Source organism: Anser anser (genome assembly GCF_964211835.1).
Source record: "Anser anser genome assembly, chromosome: 13".
Taxonomy (NCBI): Eukaryota; Metazoa; Chordata; class Aves; order Anseriformes; family Anatidae; genus Anser; species Anser anser.
Window position 1 is genome coordinate 20,197,920 of NC_139734.1, and position 20,076 is coordinate 20,217,995.

General features: G+C 35.3%; 2 protein-coding genes across 4 annotated transcripts in view; one reads left to right on the forward strand and one right to left on the reverse strand.

Moving 5' to 3' along the window:
* Nucleotides 1–20,076, forward strand: part of LOC310880977 (uncharacterized protein) — a 1,343,899-nt gene that overhangs the window by 1,123,239 nt on the left and 200,584 nt on the right. The window lies entirely within an intron of this gene.
* The window catches only part of KLHL4 (kelch like family member 4), an 83,324-nt gene continuing 79,535 nt past the window's right edge, over nucleotides 16,288–20,076 (reverse strand). For all 3 annotated transcript variants that reach the window (XM_083797532.1, XM_083797534.1, XM_083797533.1), the window contains 3 exons: nucleotides 19,075–19,287; nucleotides 18,345–18,516; nucleotides 16,288–17,710 (listed from right to left, as the gene is read on the reverse strand). In XM_083797532.1, coding sequence (XP_083653658.1) covers nucleotides 17,651–17,710; nucleotides 18,345–18,516; nucleotides 19,075–19,287 — 445 coding nt within the window. In that variant the 3' untranslated portion in view covers nucleotides 16,288–17,650. The remainder of the gene's footprint in view (nucleotides 17,711–18,344; nucleotides 18,517–19,074; nucleotides 19,288–20,076) is intronic.

Sequence of the window (20,076 nt, forward strand, 5' to 3'; positions counted from 1 at the left end):
CATTCTGTTAGATCTAGTTTACTTTCTATTTGTGATTAAATTTTCATTTACGTAGTATATGCTTGGGGAACAGGGGCAGGAAAGCAAGTTTTTTTTTGGACAGCTACTCAGTTTTCACTGTCGTCCTTTTTAAAATGATAATGCAACTACAATTCAGAGTTCCCAAGAAATAATTTAGAAAAAAAAAATTGCTGAATTACTCTACAATTTAATGACCAACGAATGCTAACATATCATGTTTTAAAATTTAAATCACTTCAAAACACTTTGAACGTTTTGAGAGCAGAACTGAATTTAGATCCTCTCTCTGTGAAAATCATCCCTCTAGTAGCCAACACACTTATTGACACAGACCTACTGTGGAGGTTTTTTGCATTTTATCTGCTATAATGTTCAGTTATTTCATCATTCAGCATTTTCTTAAATTTTCCCTCTCCCTTGTTTTTCCTCTTCTTTCTTCCTTCCATATGATTTTACAAATTAATAACTTTGAAAGCTGAAAATCTTGCTCTTCTTTTTTAATAAGTTTAATTTAAGGTTGTTGGTACTGTTTTGTTAATAAAAAGAAAAGGGGGGAGGGTAATTGCATATTTTTTTTCATACAAATGTTTGCAGACTACTGAATTAATATATTGTGGATAGACTTTAATTCACAGATTGCATTTACACATCATATTTACAGCATAGTGCTCTTGGGGAAAAAACACTCTATGACGCCTATCTAATTTTATTCATCAATCTGTGTTTGTAATGCCTGTCAGCATCAAGATTTTTTACCTGATTCATAATCCTAAGAAAGGAACAGTATAACTGAATTACAGTTTTCTCTTTCATACTAGCTTCTGCACTGGAATTTAAAGCAGCTTATTCGGTTTTATTAAAGCAGAATTCTCAATGTGCAATTCAACTGATGGAGTGAAACAGAAATTTCAAAGCATGGTCATTTCTGTGACTTTACAAAAATCTACCATGAACTAGGAGAGCATTAACCAAGCACTCAGATTTTGACTGCATTGTAATTTATGCCAATAGAAGGTCTGCATTAGCATCAGTGAGCCACTGCTAAGTGCTAAGGTCAGTTGCACATTTCATACTTCAGCTGCAGAGGAAGAATTTTATTGCTTTTCATAGTCATGGTGCAGCGAAAAAGGTGCTTTATGATGCCACAGACAATTAATTGAGGTACATTACCTAGAAACTAAAAAGGTCACACGTGGAACATAATTGACACCTCATAACCCCTATTAATGATTACAGAAATGCAAATTAGTACTTTTCAGTTTCCACTGAGCAGTGCAGCTCTTCTCTAGCTTCAAATTAGGTTTCCATTTGCTTACAATCTTTACTCTTTAAAATGTTTGATTTACATTTTTTAAAAAGTAACATCAGTCTACATTAAAATTATACATTGTACAAATTGTACTATTCCTAAAAAGTCTATTAAGCTGCAATTATATTTCTATTTAACAGGCACAAAGTAAGAAAAAGAACGGATATGAGTAACGCATCTCTTACTGCTTCAGTAAGAGAAGCAGTACACCCTTTAAGGCTATGTACTACTACTTTATCTGTTTCATGGGATTTCAGAAAAATGTTTTGCTCTTCCTTGTAAAGAGAAACTTGAAAAACTACCAGAATTTCATGTACGGAGGAATAATTGATAGGTTTATTTAAAAGCTGTTGTGATTTTGTTGTTGTGTGAAAAGTAAGAAATCCAAAAACAGAAAGGTGGGGAGGCTAATTAAGAGTTAGCTGCTAAACTTGTTTTCTGTCCAGTTATGCAAGCCCTCTCATGACGTTAGTGCATCAGGTGTCAGATCCTACTGATTTCACTAAAACTAATGTTACATCTCATGGGTACTTTCTGGAGCTTGTATTCAAACCTGTAGCATCATAACATAAAACCATGATATGACATCACTGATCAGTGAGAGTTACTTTCCCTTGTAAGCTGTAACTTGTTTAATGCTGATCAAGACCAAAGGCATACCCAGTGGGGTGTGAAAATTCTTTAAAATAGGATTATTTTTTTTTTATTTTATTTTCTGTCTTGATGTAGTTCCATATCTTTACTGAGGCAAAGACTCTGAGAGCCCTTGGTTTTTATCTCTGAGCTAGGAGCCATAGCTCCTTGCCAGCCCTGTGAAGCTTCCAGATCTGTTAGTCTTTACAGCCAGAGCTTCTCTAAGCCTTCGTGTCTGCTGCGCTTTCCAGGTACACACAGAGACTGTAAGTGTTGTACCAACATGAAAGATACCTACATATATATATACATATATATATATGTATGTATGTCCAATGCAAGAACTGTTCTGAAAAAATATCAGTGAAAAACTACAAGTCATAGCCTCTCAAAGTAGACGTAACTTTGAAATTAGATCAGAATGCTCAGCAATGTGTGTGTACAACACAAGTTTTTTTGTATGTATTCAGTGAAGGTGGTCAAGCACTGAAGTGAGTTGCCCAGAGAGGCCGTGTAATCCCTGTAGTTTCCACCCTGGCAAATATCCAGAACCTGGCTGGGCACTGCAGCCTGCTCAAGGAGACCTTGCTTTGAGCAGCACGACAGCCTCCTGAGGTCTTTTCCAGTCTCAGGGTTCTGTGACGGCCCCCTATGTCTGTGTTCCTGGACAGGCTGCATGAGATGCATTCTTAACATGTGTCATTGCTTATACAAACCCGTATCTGTCTCTAATTGATTCCAGCTAACAAGTTAAGGTTTCACTACGCCAGCTGAGGCCAGATTTGTCTGCCATGTGTCCTGGTGTCTTTCATAGAGAGAACAGGTTTGGCTCCTGTTCTCTTGCATTTCTTTGTCTCTCGTTCTCAGATATCATCTCACTGGTATCATTAGACTGCAGTGGATCTAAATGTAATCCCCAAACACGTTCATTATGGGCCTGTTGGCTCTGCAGACATAGTAAAACAAATGTAAAGACCGATGTGGCCTTTCTTGAACTTTCTCTATTTTTCCCAAGAGCATCAACAGACTGATCATCCACATCTAGCTCTCCACCCTGATGTACGCTATCACTAGTTAAAGGCTATGGATTGTAGACCCCCACAGTTATTCACAGAATTTAAGATGACAAGCAATGTTTAAGTACTGCTTATGTCAGTATATTGAAGCACACGTAAATCTTTCAGAGCGGTGATTTGCCAGTCTCACACATGGTATGTAGTATGTGCTCTACAAAGAGGCTCGTTGCACCAAGTTTTTAGCTTTTTTGAGCAGATATAGCTACACGAGGCCTGAATAACCAACAGGATTGTGAAGCTCCCTAATTGTTGTTATAAAAATAATCTTTAGCAGTATCTGACCTTTTCTATTTTTTTACCTTGCAAATATGTTTTAGAATGAGATAATTGATTCCTTTGCTTTTTTCAGACAACTGGAATGTTGATTTATAAAGTCATTTGAATATTTTTTTCAAAGAATGTCTAAGACACAGGGTTGTGCTAAAATCAATATATTGTTTGGTACTCAAAGTTGAATCTATGTTGAGCTGGTTAAAGCTGGTAGCCATCTTATAATAGAGGTTTTAGCTTTCCTTAGCAGCTTTCTGTCGTCTTATAATGCAGTCTGAATGCTGAAGATGAATGGTGAAGAACCTTCACCTCAATTGTTAGTAAATAGTGCAGAACACCACTATGACTCATTTCCCATTTGATTCATTGTGGTTTTTTTTTTTTTTCCTTATTTAGCAGTCATGAAAATATCTTCTTATCCCTTCCCTCGGTTTAAGACCATAAAGGCTCTGTTTGTACTGCATAATGTAAGAGCATAGCAGTGATGAAGGCAATTAAAGAATTTCCATAGAAGGACTGGAGTTGGTTGCAAAATCCTGAAGATCCTACTGCCTTGTGACACTAGCCTTTATTATATTCTATTTTTGAAATGAAAGGCTACTGAAGTCCAATGGCCAATTCTAACTCTTAACAGGTATAAAAATAAATATATATTTATATATATAAATGAAAAGTGAGAGTGGTTAGAATCATAGTCCAGTGTTATAGCAATACTCTCCTATTAACAGGTAACTGAAAAGTAATTTTGTTTAGAAAAGGGAATGAAGATTTCAAGATATTAAGAATTTAGGCCAATTACATATCATTTTCCAGTTACTGTCAGTCAGTCCCAATAAATAAATATGCAGTAGAAACAATCAAAACTGTTAGACATTTCAGTATCTTGATTAGCATAACAAGGTTTTAATGTGTTGTCTTTCCAACTAAATCCCTTTCCCCATTAGTATTTTAAGTAAATGGTCACCCTTTACCTCCTCTAAAGAAATAGAAGTCCACTGTAAAATACATACGTACATAGACAGTAATTCCCTTTTGTAAGAGCCATATGCATCTGCTTTTTCAGTAATGCCATTTCCTGCTGTTAAATCTGTTACTGCTGAGCCACATAATAAGCTTTTAAACTATTAAAAAACATAAAAGTAATGGATATGCAGTCAGCGATATGGTGTATCTTTGTTTCCTTCATTTAATATTCAGCTTCAGATTTATTTTGAAGAGGTCAGTTTTCTGTATAATCCAAACCTCAGTTTCTCTTTTGTTCAAATGCATTTTTTTCCCTCTCTCTTCTCTTATGCTATCAGCCAAACCGTCTGCTTCTTTTTTTGTGGTATTGTTTTTTCAAGTTGAAATTAAATTATTCGGATTATAATTTAATTCCATACTTAAAAATTGATTTGCTTTGTAAAAATAACTTGGAGTCCCATTACAGATATACTGGCTAGACTGTGTGACTTTCTGAGATATCACCTGTGGGAGACTAAAAATAAAATTTGTCTGTACTGAATTGCAACAATATTCTGCATGCCACTAGACAGAGATAGAATGCCAGGAGTGTCTAATTGTAGGGAGTTTTAAGGATATATGTTTAATGCAATACAAAGTTTTCCTGAGACTGATGTGCAAGCACATCCCAACATGGTCATTCATTCACAAGGGCTACAGCATATATTGGGTGTTTTCTTGATTTTATTGGATAGTTTGAGTCATAGAGTTCATCATCTCAGCCTGAATGATTGATTATTCTAGTATTGGTTTATTAAAGATTAAAAGTCAAAGGGCATGTCATACATTTGTGTTCGTTGATCCTTCTCAAATAATTTCTTTCCTTGCTTGTTCTTGTCTGATCTTTGTTCTACACAGTGAGAACTTTTCTGTTCTTTTGTTAGTCGCTATTTCAGATGCCTCTAATCTTAATTTATGTGCTTACAGCCAAATGAAGGTTTGGAGATCCATCATGCTGGAAAATTAAAGTGAAACTGCATAGCAATATAGCAGCATGTTTTTGATAAGGGGCACATACCGTAGTACTCGAATCCTTTCTTTTCCTATGTATATCTTGATCTCAGAAGTGGAATGGTAACTCAGGAGCTCTTCACCTTAAATTATAAATTACATTACTATGAGTTGAAAACCTGAAAGCCTTTTTTTTTTTTTTTTCTTTCTAAACAAGTTTTACATTCCCCACTGTTTCTCTGGTTTTGCCTCTCGGTATTGGTAAAAATGCTGGTGACTGATTGTGAAAAGCAATATACTTCTTTTAACCTCTAGTACTGTTTGCTTACTTCCTATTAAAACTGCAGGACAGAACTTCCTGAAATCAAAGAAAATATCAGAAAACAAATACACTAATTTTAAAAAAATCAGGAAATTGAACTATGTCGACACTACCCTTTTGTTAAGATTCTAAAACATTTATATCTCTTCCATGTCCATATAAAAACTATGTTATATGTTTAGCTCAAGAGTGTTTAAAATTCAATGGACAGGGAGGAAATTCTCAAAAAGAAATGCTGAAAATGTAAAATTAATGATAAAGTGTAAAATGTGCCAGGTAGTCACTGACATTTATGTGGCTACAAGAAATAAGTACAGTTATGTATGTACGCTTTACACAGGTAATTTATCACCTTGAGTCCATTTGCTTCAGTTCATTAATTTTGCTTCATTGGTTCCTCCCTTTTTCTTTCATTAAGCCTCATTTTACATAGACATCATTATTGGTAGGGGCTCTAATAAAAATAGCAGGTCTTTCAACACTGGTATTGGAAGAGTGGTTTGTTGATACAGTTTATCATGTTTGGGAGGAAAGTCTGGCTAAGGACAGAGGAGATCATTGTGTTAACACATGCTCAATTTTCCATGAGGCAGACTCTCATAAATGACACCATACCCAAGCTGCATGCACTTGTTCTTAGTATGTGACTACTTTAAAGAAAGTTGTTCTTTTTTAGCGTATTTTGTATTTGGTTTCAGTTCAGTTAGAAACTTCCACAACGGCTGAGCTCTGCTTGGTTCAGTTAATGGTTTAAAAGCTTGAATACAAAACTACTGTCTTAAGTTAACTTTCCCAAGTAAATGTGAAACTTCATTAACATACTGATTTTACATATTTACAGTGTAATGAAAATATACAGTTTCAAAAATATACAAATTACAGAAAATAGTATTCTATAATACACAGAAATTACAGCTCCTAGGCTAAAGAATAAGCCTGCACCACCCAAACACAAGGCCTCAGTAACAACACAAGGCCTCAGTAGTCATGACCTGGGTTCACAATCACAGATTCCAAACAACCCTCTTATATCTTACCAGCTAATTTACAGAGAAAAAGATATACAACCTTTTCACAAAGTAAAGATGGCACATTTTAATACTGGTTATAATTAACACCTACAAAGGGGTGTAGAAACATAAGCCATGTATCTATGCTCTGTACCTATGGGAGCAGAGTTTTCGTCTGTAATCCATTCCAATCATAATGATAAAAAGTTTATTTTTTTAGTGTAATAGATTATAAATAACTGAGAAATAAAATTAAATAAATCCCTTATTTTACTCCTGCAATGTCTAGTGATGGGACTGGCAGTAGGCTGAAGGAAAAAATCAGCTTACCATATTAGAATACACATCTGCCAGGTACTTTATTTTAAAATGAAGCAGTGGATTTATGAAGTATATCTATACTTTCCATAAGTCATGAAACTTAGAAAATAACATATCTTTACGACAACAGTAAGGCACAGCATGATATATATAGTTCAGATTTTTCTTCATGAACTATGTGGCTTGAGTTTATATTACCTTAATCAGTTTATAATAGAAATTCAAACAAACTTTTAGTAGTGGAAAAGATGAACTACTTTAATATACTGTAAAGAAAGTATATTTTTATTTTTAAATAGTTCTTAGATACTCGCAATGACTACTTAAATCCTGATTCTAGCAACTCGTGTGGTGTACAAAAGTGCTTTTAAGACATTTCTTTTTATACTTCTGGAGGTATTAACACGTGTCACATTGTGCTATTGCTCATTCATTGTGATCAAGTACAGTGTTTGATGTAGCTGATGCATCTCCCAAATGTGCACCCGGGAAGTAACAGAGAAAGATTCTGAATGCAGAATTTTATTTGGGTTCTGATTTACTCAACTGTTTATTTTGGAAGCCTGTAACTATAGCATTGAAAAACAAGGACTTCATTGCATGCTCAACAGCTTTTTATTTATAATTATCAATTAATATCTATCACAGCACTACAGAATTCTGTGTTTATACCCCCACAACTGTCTTCAAATGAGAATTTGTGTCAAGACTCTTTTGGGGCATCTTTTGTATCTAAATAATGAGCAACTCTGCTTGCAAATTTAGTAACAGAGAGACAATAATTTGATTCCTGGTTAACTTTTTATCTTTAAAGTATCTTCCAGGGGTTTGCCTCAGCAGGAGGTTGCCCTACCAGTAGTGAGTTGCCTTAGTAGTTACTATAAGGAAAAGTAAGTGTTCAAAGTATATAAAGACATTTCAAGGTTGTTTCCTTGGGAAGATTTAAAAATAAACAAATAATATATACAAATAAATTATGGGTCTGTAAACCTTTCAAGATGGTGGCAATTATTCAATCAGTTTCCAAACAATATTCCTGAAATAACCATAGCAAAAGTTTACTTTCATCTCCAGCTACAGTACGTTTATGACAAGATGCCAACATACGCAATGAAACTTGCATTATATCTGCTGCTAGAGGGCTGAACAAACTTGACAGTCCTGAGAGAATTATAAGTACTTTATGATGACAACCTAGTGAAGAAAAAAAATGGCTTGACTGTGAACAAAACACAACAAATACAAGGCAGCTAGCAGACAAAGTATATGTAAAGCAAGATTCACAGAGGATGAGCCTGATGCCTAAAAGTAAAGAGAAGTCTATCTCTCCAGGGGGTTTGTTGAGTTGTTTTTTTTTTTTTTTAACTGAGTATCAGTTAAGGCCCTTAAATCCTCTGTTGCTAAATGAAATAAAAATCTCTTAGTATTTAATAGCTATGAATTTTAATTTCTTTGCTATCTCTGCATGCCAAGTAATTGAAATACACACATAATTTTTATCTCCTGGATACTAAATATAGAGGGAAACAAGTTCCAAATACCAGATTGCTTTCTGGTCTTACTTAGTTGGCAGGAAGAAAGCAGGAAAAATGTCTGTAATTAATACTTTTGAATACTCTTCATTGCTTTTGCTTTGCTTCATGGTCCTTTTATTTCAGTGTAGTAAATCATCAAATTAGAATTTATACTATATTTTATTGTATTTAAAAGATGAAATGAAGTTTGACAGGTTCCTCAGTTCTTCTAATCTATTCCCTTGAGTTTCCTTTTTGTTTTATTCTTCAGTGTCTGTTTTGGCGCCTGACCTGTTCTCTTCAATCTCCTAATTTTTATAGAATTTTGTTAATGAAGTGTGTACAATGTTGCTTGGGAAAAAACATGCCACAGTGATTTTTCTTTATTTTTAAAGTGTGTTTGATTCCATCTACCAGCTGCAGGCCCTTTTTCACAAAAGAATCTGATTACCAAGTGTGATTAAAATGATTTTTTCTTTATATGGGGAACTGTTTTTCCCAACTGTGAATCTGACAAGCACGTTTTCCCAAGTATCAGTGTAATACTTGAAGTTGTAAAGACACAATCATCACAAGACTTTTTATTTACTATTGTTCAATACAAACTGTATACAGTGAAAGAAACTAATGAGGTCTTTGATAATCAATTCTTATCAGAAATGTCTTGGACAGAAAGTGTTTTTTCAATTATCATCAGTTGTTCGGTAGCTGTACACATAGGCTTTTTTCATCTAAAAGTGCTGATTTTATCTTTACTTTACAAAAGATGAACTTACATTTGAGAGCCTAAAATTTAAACTGTTTCTACTTGGACTGCTTTATTTACAACTGGTATTTTATCTTGCGCATTTTTACATCTAAGTACTGTCACATAACTACTGAGCTAAATCTTTGGAAGGAAATTCAAAGGTAAGAAAGCCAGGCAATTTATGTGTAGAGGTTTAGGGAATTTGAAGGCAGGATATTTGTATGTACTGAGTTGGTGAGAATAGAAGAGCAGATAATGGGTAGAATAGCTTAGCTGTTCTCTAGGGAAATAATGCTTCCAAATTTTGGAAGAAACTGGAAGGGTCCTGGCTGTTGAAGAGAGGGAAGGAAAGACAGACTGTTAATGTAACCAGTGGCATATGTAATGGTTAATGTAACCAGTGGCTCTATCTTTTATAAGCGACGAGTTGGAGGTTGAGCAGTTTGGGAAGCTGAGCTATTGAATCCATTTGGTTTTTAGATCTCCTTCCATTTTCACTGCTTGTATCCTCAGAAATCAAGACCCTCAGGTGGGGTGGGAATACTAAAAAAGAAAAAGCAAACTTTGCCATACAATACAGGTGTTCACAACAGAGTATCTATATATTTACAGGTGTTTGTTTTGTTTTGTTTTTCCTACATAGAACACAGTCAAAATTCCCAGAATTATCTTGAGTTGACAGGACAAGTCAGTCAGTAAAGAATAGTTATCCCTTTGATTTAAGAATGGCAGAGTAAAGGGAAGCTTTTGAGTGGTATTATACTTAGTGTTCCCCACCATAAACAATTATATTTTTCTCATTTAACGATGTTGCTGTATTTAGAGCTATCTTGAGTACAACCATATGAAGCTGACTTTAAACTGGTATTTCTTTTCTAAAATATATATTCATAAGCTGTGTATTTTTGAAATGTTTTACATTCAGAACCTTTCTGAATTCCAAGAGTGATATAATCGAAATGTACATTAATTCTAGGTGATAGTGAGAAGTAACTTGAAATATAAAAGCAAGTTTCAGCTGAGTGGTTTTAAAGAGAGGTAAGACGAGACTATTGGGGAATCCCGGAAAAGTTGCATCCAATATCTGGGTGCAGACTCCTTGCTCACTGCTACGAAGGAGGGAGAGGTTTGGGATACCCTGCATCATACCCTCCAGAAAGAGGTGTTAGGATTTCATTTGTTGTGAAATCCCTATTTTTTACACAAAGCACATTGTTTTCTCCAAATATTAAGATGTGGGAAAACGTAGAAAAGGAGAAGAAAACAATAACTTGTAAGTTACATTTATGGTCTTGATATTCATGGACTTGTATTGGTTTAGAAAACACCTCACTTTTAGAAAAGGCAGAACTGTATATAGCCCATTTCAGGGTATCTTAAATATGTCTGGGGTTAGTTAGGGGAAGGCAGCGTGGGCTAACTGACTAGCTGATGTGGGCTAAGGGGCTCCTCGTCAGTCTGTCCATGTCCGTCATTTGCTTTTCATGTTGAGCCTTTGCGACTAAACAAGTGGCATTCATGATCTCTGCTCAACAAGAGAAACAAATGAACAAACAAACAAAAACCCAGCAATTGTCTGTGTGTGCCAGAACCTTAGGACAGGCACAGGGTGACTGCTGCGCCAGGAATGCTGATGAAAGCTGCTTTGCTGTAAATTTTTAACTTTGATTTCAGAATTGTTCTTAAAGAGGTCGGAAGCACGTGTGCGTGCGTGCACCTGGTGACAGTGTGTAAACGGCAAACAGTCTCACTAAAAGCTGTGGTGGGCTCTTGACATTGTGAGATAGGGAAGAGTTGATTTAAATGCGACAGGTGACTATTGCTGCCAGCCGGCGTCACAGCCCTCAGCGAGAGAAGCGCGCTAACAACGATCGCATGGCGCCATCTTGTGCTGGCGTGCGGAGGTGAAGGCCCGGGCTGCTGGGGGGGGCTGCGCTGCGGCAGGGCCGAGCTTTCGCTGACTGGAAAAAGCACCGGCAAGCAGCGTTGGGGCTATTTCAAACACGCAACGAGATTATCCTATGAAGAAAATAGGATATGACCTTGTTGATAAAATCACATGTTACTACACAAATTCCAGGAACGCTGATACAGTTTCAATGCATTTTGGTTGTAGGCTATTCCACCTTTGGTTACTGCAATTCTAAGACATGTAGCACTGATCAGTTGAGAATATTTTATGCAAGAAATGAAAAATGATCCTCTATTTTTGCCTATGATATTTTTCTTCATATCTTCTGTGTTGCTTTTAACATCACAAAATGTTTTCTGGGCAATATATTTGGCAGTACATCAGAGGGAAAATGCAATATTTCTGTAATATTCTGTTTTGCAATAGAATATAGAGGTGCTTATGATGCTTTAAAGGTTGAAAATGATGTGGCTAAAGGGGTGCAGTTTTATAAGTGTTACAGAAAACCAAGACTAAAAACAGAAAACACTTAAAATGAAAATCTCAGACAGCTTCAAATACACACTAACTGTAAACAGTATACATAGGAAATCGTGCAGTTCAAAGGAAAGGTATATTTCCAGAAGAGAAGAGAAAACTTGTTTAGAGACCAAGGCCTTTCCAGTGTTATTTTGATAATATACATATATACTAGTCATATAATTGTTCAGAGGGATGTGCTCATTCTCAAAGCAAGGGAAACAGAGGAGTTTTCAGTATGAGATGACTTGCGTTAAAGTTAGATGGAGTTCTCCTGATTGTTGTGACTTTTACCAGTTGTTGTAATTTACTGGAAAATTCTCAATTTCTGTTGCGAGATTTGTTCACAGAAAGGGACAGTCTCCTTCTCCCAGAAAATTGCTAGGTTCATCTGTGGAACAGAAGATAAAGCAATAACCTGGTAACAGAACATTCATCTGACAATTCAAAGGCACTCTGATTTATTACACCATCTAGGTGCCAAGGTTGCTTTTTTGTTTGTTTACTTTTCTGTATTTTTTTTTATTTTTTTATTTTTTTATGTCTACATCTAATGAAGTAGAAAATGTGAGTATTTTACGCTGGGACTCATGCTTGAGTACATGTTCTTTAGCAGCTACGGCCGTGTCCTTCAAAGGGTGGCTGTATGTAGCCTCCAACCCTTGTCGGCATTTCTGTCAGCAGTCCCCAGGCTCTGCAGCCTGACACCATCCGACTGACACACACACACACAGACACAAACTCCCCCCACCCCACACCAGCCCCCCTCCCACCCCACACAGAGCAAAGTGATTTAGCTTGGTTTAAACAGTAGAACTTTCCCAACCTGGACCATTTTTAATGGGTTTGAGAGACTGCCTCTCCAATGGATCAGGGAATGCTGCCTAAATTACACCCATCACTGAATGAGTCTAGGGTCAGCTGGGAAGAAAAAAGTCATGTAATAGCCATGTGCACAAATAGGCATGTAGAAAGAGGTAGAGTTAGCCTCGCCATCTCCCTTGATTCCCTTGGAGGAAATCGGCCTGCCCACTCCTTCCAAGCATGCATAGTCAATTGTTTCTTTTCGTGTTAAAGGATTTTTTGTCACTCTTTAACCAATTCAGCACATACAGTAGAAAAGATGGATTTGTAAGTTTCTTAAAAAGGAAGGCAGAAAAAAGGAGATGGCAGCATGAGTAGTTGACTAGGTAGTTCAAGTAAGCTTCAAAGTTCTGTGCATCTTGCTGGATTAGTGAAGGTACTGTCTGGCTGAAAAACAGACTGGCTGACTGCTAACACTGATGTTGGAATAACTGGGCCCAAATCTTTCCTTTACTGTATTTTTTCCTGTGTGTCATCAGGGAAATCATGTTTGTTTGTTTGTTCGTTTCTGTGCCAGAAATAAATAGCAGTGCTAAGTAGTATAGTACTGCTTTCCTACCCTATAGATTTATTATGAAGATGAATGTTTCAGTAATACAGTTACATTACTGGAAGTAGCAGTATTACTAAAGTAATGTTACTAATTAACTAACCAAGATAGATTGAACAGGCTCTCTTAGGTAAACAGAATTTTGGAAAACGTTCTCAGTAGCAGGTTTGAACTAAACACACAAACCTTTCTTTACGATGCCTACAATTACACTGCAGAATTCATTGAGAGCAAATTTCCAGTAAATTAACGAAGGTAGGTTCATCAGTAACTGTAAAGCATGATGATGTTTAGTAATTAAGGAGGTGTCCATATGCCTGACTGTTATAAACCGAGAAGTTGTTTCAAGGAGGAGACTTTTATGTGCTAGCTGGTTCTTTACTTAAATATCTGCTACAGGTTGATAGAGATAGTGAATGATAGTGGATAAGATGAACCTTCGGTCTTTCCCAGAACTGATTTAACATAGTAAATAGCATCCCTGCTTCCCATATATTGCAATATATAAAATATGTTGCTGCTTCAGTTCATGTAGATGTTATCACCTGGTCCAAGTAGCAAAAATATGTTTTAAGGGCCAGAGCTTTAAAAAACAAACAAGCAATGATTGGTGCAAAACAGAAATGGTACAAATAATCATTCTACCAGTGAGAGTCATGATAAAAAGCGCAGAGCTGGACAAGTTCTGAAGCTAGAGAGGAGGGCTCCTTCCTCTGCCTTGCTGGCAAGCCAGCTGTGCTTGCAGCTGTCAGGGTGCCTAATAAGCAAAGATGCTACATAACTATTACACCTACTCATGGCTGGAGAAACAGAGGAAATGTGAAGGGATGACACCTCATCAGAGTATCTCTAATGTTCCCTCTCACCTAATAATGTCTAGACGTCTCCAAATTCTCTCCAGTTTGTTTTTCTTCAATCTTCCTGTTAAGTTTCCAATTTCCTCTTGCTAATTGCTAGCTTCCTTTCACATGACTTTCCACTGCTGTACAAACACTATGGAAGAAAAGAACTAAAACTTTAGTACTAAAAACACTGAGGAACTACTTTCTCTAGAAAATTAATTTGTCCCATTTTATTGCTTGAATTCAAGTATTTGTTCAAACTTTATTTTGACTTATTTTTTTATATTTACCACTTAGGATTTTAAGGTCATTATAATCTTTGTCATCATGTAATACTAAAATTAATTGTTTTGAAAATAATTCAGGATGTGTGTTATATTGCCCTTATTCTATACAAGTTGAACTGAATTCTTCTATCAGCAGCTCCAAACATGATTGCAGGCCTGTGTGCAACATGATTCCCAGTTGTATAGGTGCACATAAAAGTACTCAGTGTAAAAAAAAAAAACACAGATTCTTCATCCCTTCAGCTTTCCGTGGTGCCTTCACAACAAGCTTCTCAGTATCTTCTCTTCAGACAAGGCTTGAAACTTGAGTTTTCATTCAAGGAGAGGGAGATGCAGAATTATATATTTTGAATATATTTTTTGACTCTATTCTTCTCCAAGCTCACCACGTTGTTACATTCAAATTGCTCTCTGACTTTTCTGTTTCATACCTTTCCCATGCTTCCCCCTTTCCCCTCACCTGTATTTGTCTTTGTGTTGTTTCTATAATGAGATAGTCTTAAATTTAAAATTTAGAAAGCATGCTAGTTACCACAGCCTTGTCATAGAAGTGATTAGACTATGTTAAAAAAAATAAATAAATTATTGAGATCATCTCATCACGTCACATGCCTACAAATATTAGCATACTGTTTCAGTAATTCTGGTTCATTGTAGGAATAGCTATTGAATTTATCAAACTGATAAATGTAGCTACAAGCTAAATGAATGCTACATGCTTTCTATTCTATTTTTTTAAATATAGAAACCTATTCTATTTTTAAAATACAGACAATGTCTCTAGAGACAGTAAAGGTCTATAGAAAATGTAATGTTCTTCTAACACTCTTTTTGAGACATTATTAAACTATGGAAATGGTAGCATATTTAAAGATTAGTTTAAGGGGAATGTTTATGCCTAGTTTTTTTCCTACCTGTCTCAGACCTTGTTTACTGATACATCTTTTAATAAAATCTGCAGGCAAGCCATGCAACTCTCAGAGGTTGGCCCCATGAGTTTGTGTTAAGATGCTCACCCACAGCTTCTTTTCTTCAATACTGACCTCTTTGGTGCTCAGGTCTTCATTTTCATTCCTTACAATAGACTTCATTAGGTTTTTAGATATATATTGGTATTTTATAAACCAGTCTATTACCTGAGGACTCATTCATGCTCTGTCTTACTTGATATTTTGTGTATTCTTTTACCCCAAACTTCAAATTACATGTGAAGGCTTTATGAGAGAGACCCATTTGTATTGCTAGTTTAAAGTACTCAACTTTGATGTGCCCATTGCACATGTTTTGACATAAGTTGCACATGCTTTGTATAATTTGTGCTCATTTTTGAAATTCTAAAATACACACTATCAGTGCTTTCCAAACAAGGCAAGAATAAATGAGGTTACACTGGTTACTGGAAACAGTGATGTGTAACATTCACCTGCCTTGTGTCACTACACAGAGTCACTGCCAGCCCACTTGTGTTTCCTTCGGAGTAGTGATTTTGCTGGCACATGAAAATCCCTTTCCCATCTGATGTGAATTCTCCAACTAGTGACCCACTAGTTATTTTAGGGCTTGTCTCCCACCTGTTTGTCTCCTTGGGTTGCTTTTGGAGGGGATTGATAATGTCATGTCCATCCATCCCCCACCCACCTCACCCCCTGTGAATCAGTTACAAATTCAAAAAAGTCATGAACTACGCACAAGCTACCAATCGTGGTGGTAGCTATTTTTGACTCAGAGGAAGAAAAAAGTAACTTCTAGCTCTTACCTTCCATCTAAGAAGATTTAAATTGTAGTTTCTGTGGACCAGATGTAGTAAGGAGACTTAAGACAGAATCTTTTTTGCCTTTGGTCTAGAAAAAGATGACTTCTATGTTTTGTGTTCTTGAAGATGTAAAATGAAAAAAAGCATAGTTAAAATATAGTCTAAATTTTCTTAGCAGAGAAAATTACGTTTATTTGGATGTAGCATGCTTTATATAAACATAATTCTAATTGTTTTTAAGTTAAAAATGTTTTTTCTTTTTATAAATATGTATATGAGTTTTTCTTTTTAGAAGTGTTCAGTAGGATAAATACTATACATTTTTTAAAACACCATATTGCTGAATTCTGAAAAAAAAAAAAAAAAAAACAATATTCAGGAAGTTTAGTCAGCATCTTCAGAGAATTTTCGTTTCTGTCCTGAATTTTCCAATACTGACAAAATGACAACATAACGGACACTAAAGTAGATACTGTCCAAATAGTGTGCTTTACAGCATAGAATGTTACATACATTCCTTTTCTAAAATACACTTTCAGCTTTTGAAACGACCAGAAATGAAATTACAGCCAAAAAATAAAATAAAAAAAATCAAGACTTTCATTAAAAATTGGCACACAAAAAGAAAACCTCATGCATGTGGAATATTCCTTCATAATTTCAGATTAAACATAAACATGTTTATATTAACGGTGTATACTGTTACACAGTGCACGTGTTTTTCTTACCATATTTCCACTGTACTTTATAGAAAGCTGTTAATCTTCAGCTGAGGTCAAAGATTGTCATATCAATATGATATAAAATTTTTATTTTGTAAGATATATTCAAGGAATGTAATTATATGATTTAAAAAAAAAAATGTAATGCATGGTGATTATTCCAAGAATAGCCAAATTAGTTTAACATAATACTAACAGATGGTTAGTGGGCAAAGACAAATCCATGAATAACCTGACATACTGTGATTGGAATTAAAATATCACATACGAATGCACGGTGAAAATGATTGTAATTATATTAGCATTGTGTTTTGATGAGAGTTCTTCCTGTTGGCACATGCTTAAGAAAACAGAGATACCTTAGGCCTACTAATTCTTAACTTGCACAATTCAACTGAATATCTGCTAAAAGGGGATATTTTGTCATATTAGTAGTTGAATAGCCAACAAATTCTATGCTTCTCTTTGATCTATTATATAATTGTTTCAAAGTTAATTTAGTAATCTAATTTCTGAATGTAGAAGTGAAGTTTCTTCTACAGAGAATATTCTGTTGCCAATGATATTTATGGACCAGTATTTCCTTCTGTGCAATTCTGTTGAAGGTGTTTCTCTTTTATTCATTTCCATTTCCTTAAAATATAAAAACTCTTTTTATAAACATTAACATTACTGCTAACATAGAAGAGAAAGTTTTATGAAATCTTATACATCCATGTATCACTTTACTACTGCGTTTTATAAATAACAGATAAACTTTTGTAACAAAACTCAACCATTTAAACATATTATTGAATTTTTAAGTATTAGGCATAAAAAATAGTTAACTTGCAGAATTCTCTGATTTTTGCAATGCAGGAAGACTCTGGTTTTGTACTTTAATAGCAGAATGGCCCCAAGATAAATATTCTCTATAACGGAGGGCTGCAAAGATGTGTAGAGTCCTTCTGGAAATGTTGCTTCTCTTCCTGACTCAGTCTTCATGAAACTTCACTCAGGGTTTAGTTTCACAATATTGTAGTCATCAGGGCAGCTTCACAACAACAACGCATGCTCCAGCCCTTCCAATATTGACAGGAACTTCCTTTAAAAAATAAAATAAATAAACATTTTGAGTAGACTGTTACGGGCAGGACTAGAAGAAATTACTTGTAGAGTAAAAGGAAAACAATTTCTTTATTCAAGCTAATGTACTGCAAGAAAATTAGATTTAACTGGAACTGTGGAAACAATTTGAGGTTGTGGAAAAAAACTTTTTGCAGCTGCTGAGGGCTATTGGAGCATAGGCTGGTGGTGTTTCTTTTAGCTGTTGTAGAAGACTTTCATATCCTTTGACCCTAAACTATGGACTTCATAGGTACAGAAGGATCTTGCCAGTTTTAATGTTTTCTCTTATCTCAATGGTGATGGTCATAAATAAGAAAACTTGAAAGTATGCCCAGTAGAGGGCATTGCTGACAAAGGCATTCCAGCCTCTGTTACAAAATGATTTGTATAACCTGGTTTATTTACCCGTGCATTATTACCTACATTGTTGTATCTGAAAACTTCTATACAGTTACTTAACAGGAGAGGCAAGCAATATGTTATACCTGCCAAACTACGGTATTACTGCATCCTAATATATGCCACTTTTCACAAAACCAGTAATAATTTTGCAACATAATAACTTTTGCTTTGTCCATTATTCAGATAGAGTTCTTTCTATATTTAATTACCTCTGTCCACTCATTATTTTGAGCATCATAGGACTCCACAGTATCCAGGTATGTGTGGCCGTCATAACCCCCAACAGCATATAATCTGTCCCCCAGAGGACAAATTCCAACAGCATCCCGAGGCACACTCAAGGGGGCCACCGTTGTCCAAGCATCTGTTTTAGGGTCATACCTAGAATTTTTTATGATAAAAATGAGAAAAATATGTTGTGGAAATGCATTATGATATTTCAGATTTATGTAACTGATAAATACTTTTCTCCTGTTTTGTTGTTTAGCTACACTACGAACTAGTGTGGAGAATTATGAGTAACTTGATCAACTATTTTATTTAGCCACTAGAGGGATCTTCAAACTCACTAAACGTGCCTGTATTTTCACTTCATGGTAACAGACTACATTTCTATCAGATTAAACAATCACTGTTTTGAACATAAATGAAGCCTGAGGGAATGATAGCACAGCAGCAGCTCAGTCAGCAAAGTTGAAGAAGCAAATTTCAGTGTATTTTTTTTAATTTCTCTGTAAATATTTTTTCAGATAGAAGGGAGAGCAAGGAGGAATTTGCATCTGGGGGTTAATGGAAATCAGTTCTTCTGCTCAAAATATTATTCTTAAAAGCATAATATGTTTTGCAAGCATAACACTCAGATTTTGAAGAGATTTCACTTGCTGCAATAAATTATTTTATACTTCCTGGAATGTAAAATAAATAAATACAAATGCTTACCTTTCTACACAGTCAGAAAGTCTAGAACAGTGGTTGGAAGCAGGTGCATCATGACCTCCCACAGCATATAAAAAGCCATTGTATGTTGCAACACCAACACCCCCTCTTCGCTTTGACATTGAAGCACATAGACTCCACTTGTTCGTGTGCGGATCAAAACATTCCATTGATTTTAAGCAGGAGCTCCCATCTCGTCCACCAACAGCATATAGTCTGGGACAATTATCCACAGGAAAATCAAAAATTTTGGTCATTTTAATAAAAATTACATCTGTAAACTTCATTCAGACCACTTTAAAATTCCCATGATGCCCACTATTTGCTCTCCGACCACTATGCTCTAGTAACTTTCTTTGCACAGTGAGTTTTGCATGCTGTATGAAAAGTTATTTTCTTAATTTTGCAATATAGTTTCAAGCAGTCACATTGGAAGATTAAAAAATGCATAACATATCAACTTATTTAACTGTTAAGCTGTAGATGGAATTTAATAGAAAGGTGCTACATATATTTGAAATATAAGGTTACAAAGTATTTGATATCTCAGTATGGCATTAAGCAATTTTCCTCTACTATTAATACATTAAAAAAATCAGTAATTTCATATATATCAAAAACATATGTAAAAATATATCAAATATATTTTCTTCAGTGCTTGTATTTAAGAAAATCTGTGGAACAGAATTTACCATACAGATATGTCCTCCTGTCTGTTTAGCATAAAGGCACGTAGCAAACAACTCAAGATTCAAGCCAGCTGTTGTTGAGACAACACATAAGAATAAATGGTGTAAATTCACCATTAAGAACCAGGTTGTGGCTTTTTGTCAAAGAATTTTACAAAGTCTGAATTTTTAAAATTTTTTATTTATTTATTTTTATTTCAAACTAGCTGGATGTCTCTAGACTGTGATAGCACGCATACTGGATGTAATAGTAGATGTGTTTCGATATTGAGTGTGCCAATTTCTTAGGTTGCTTTCACACCCTGGCTGTTACTTA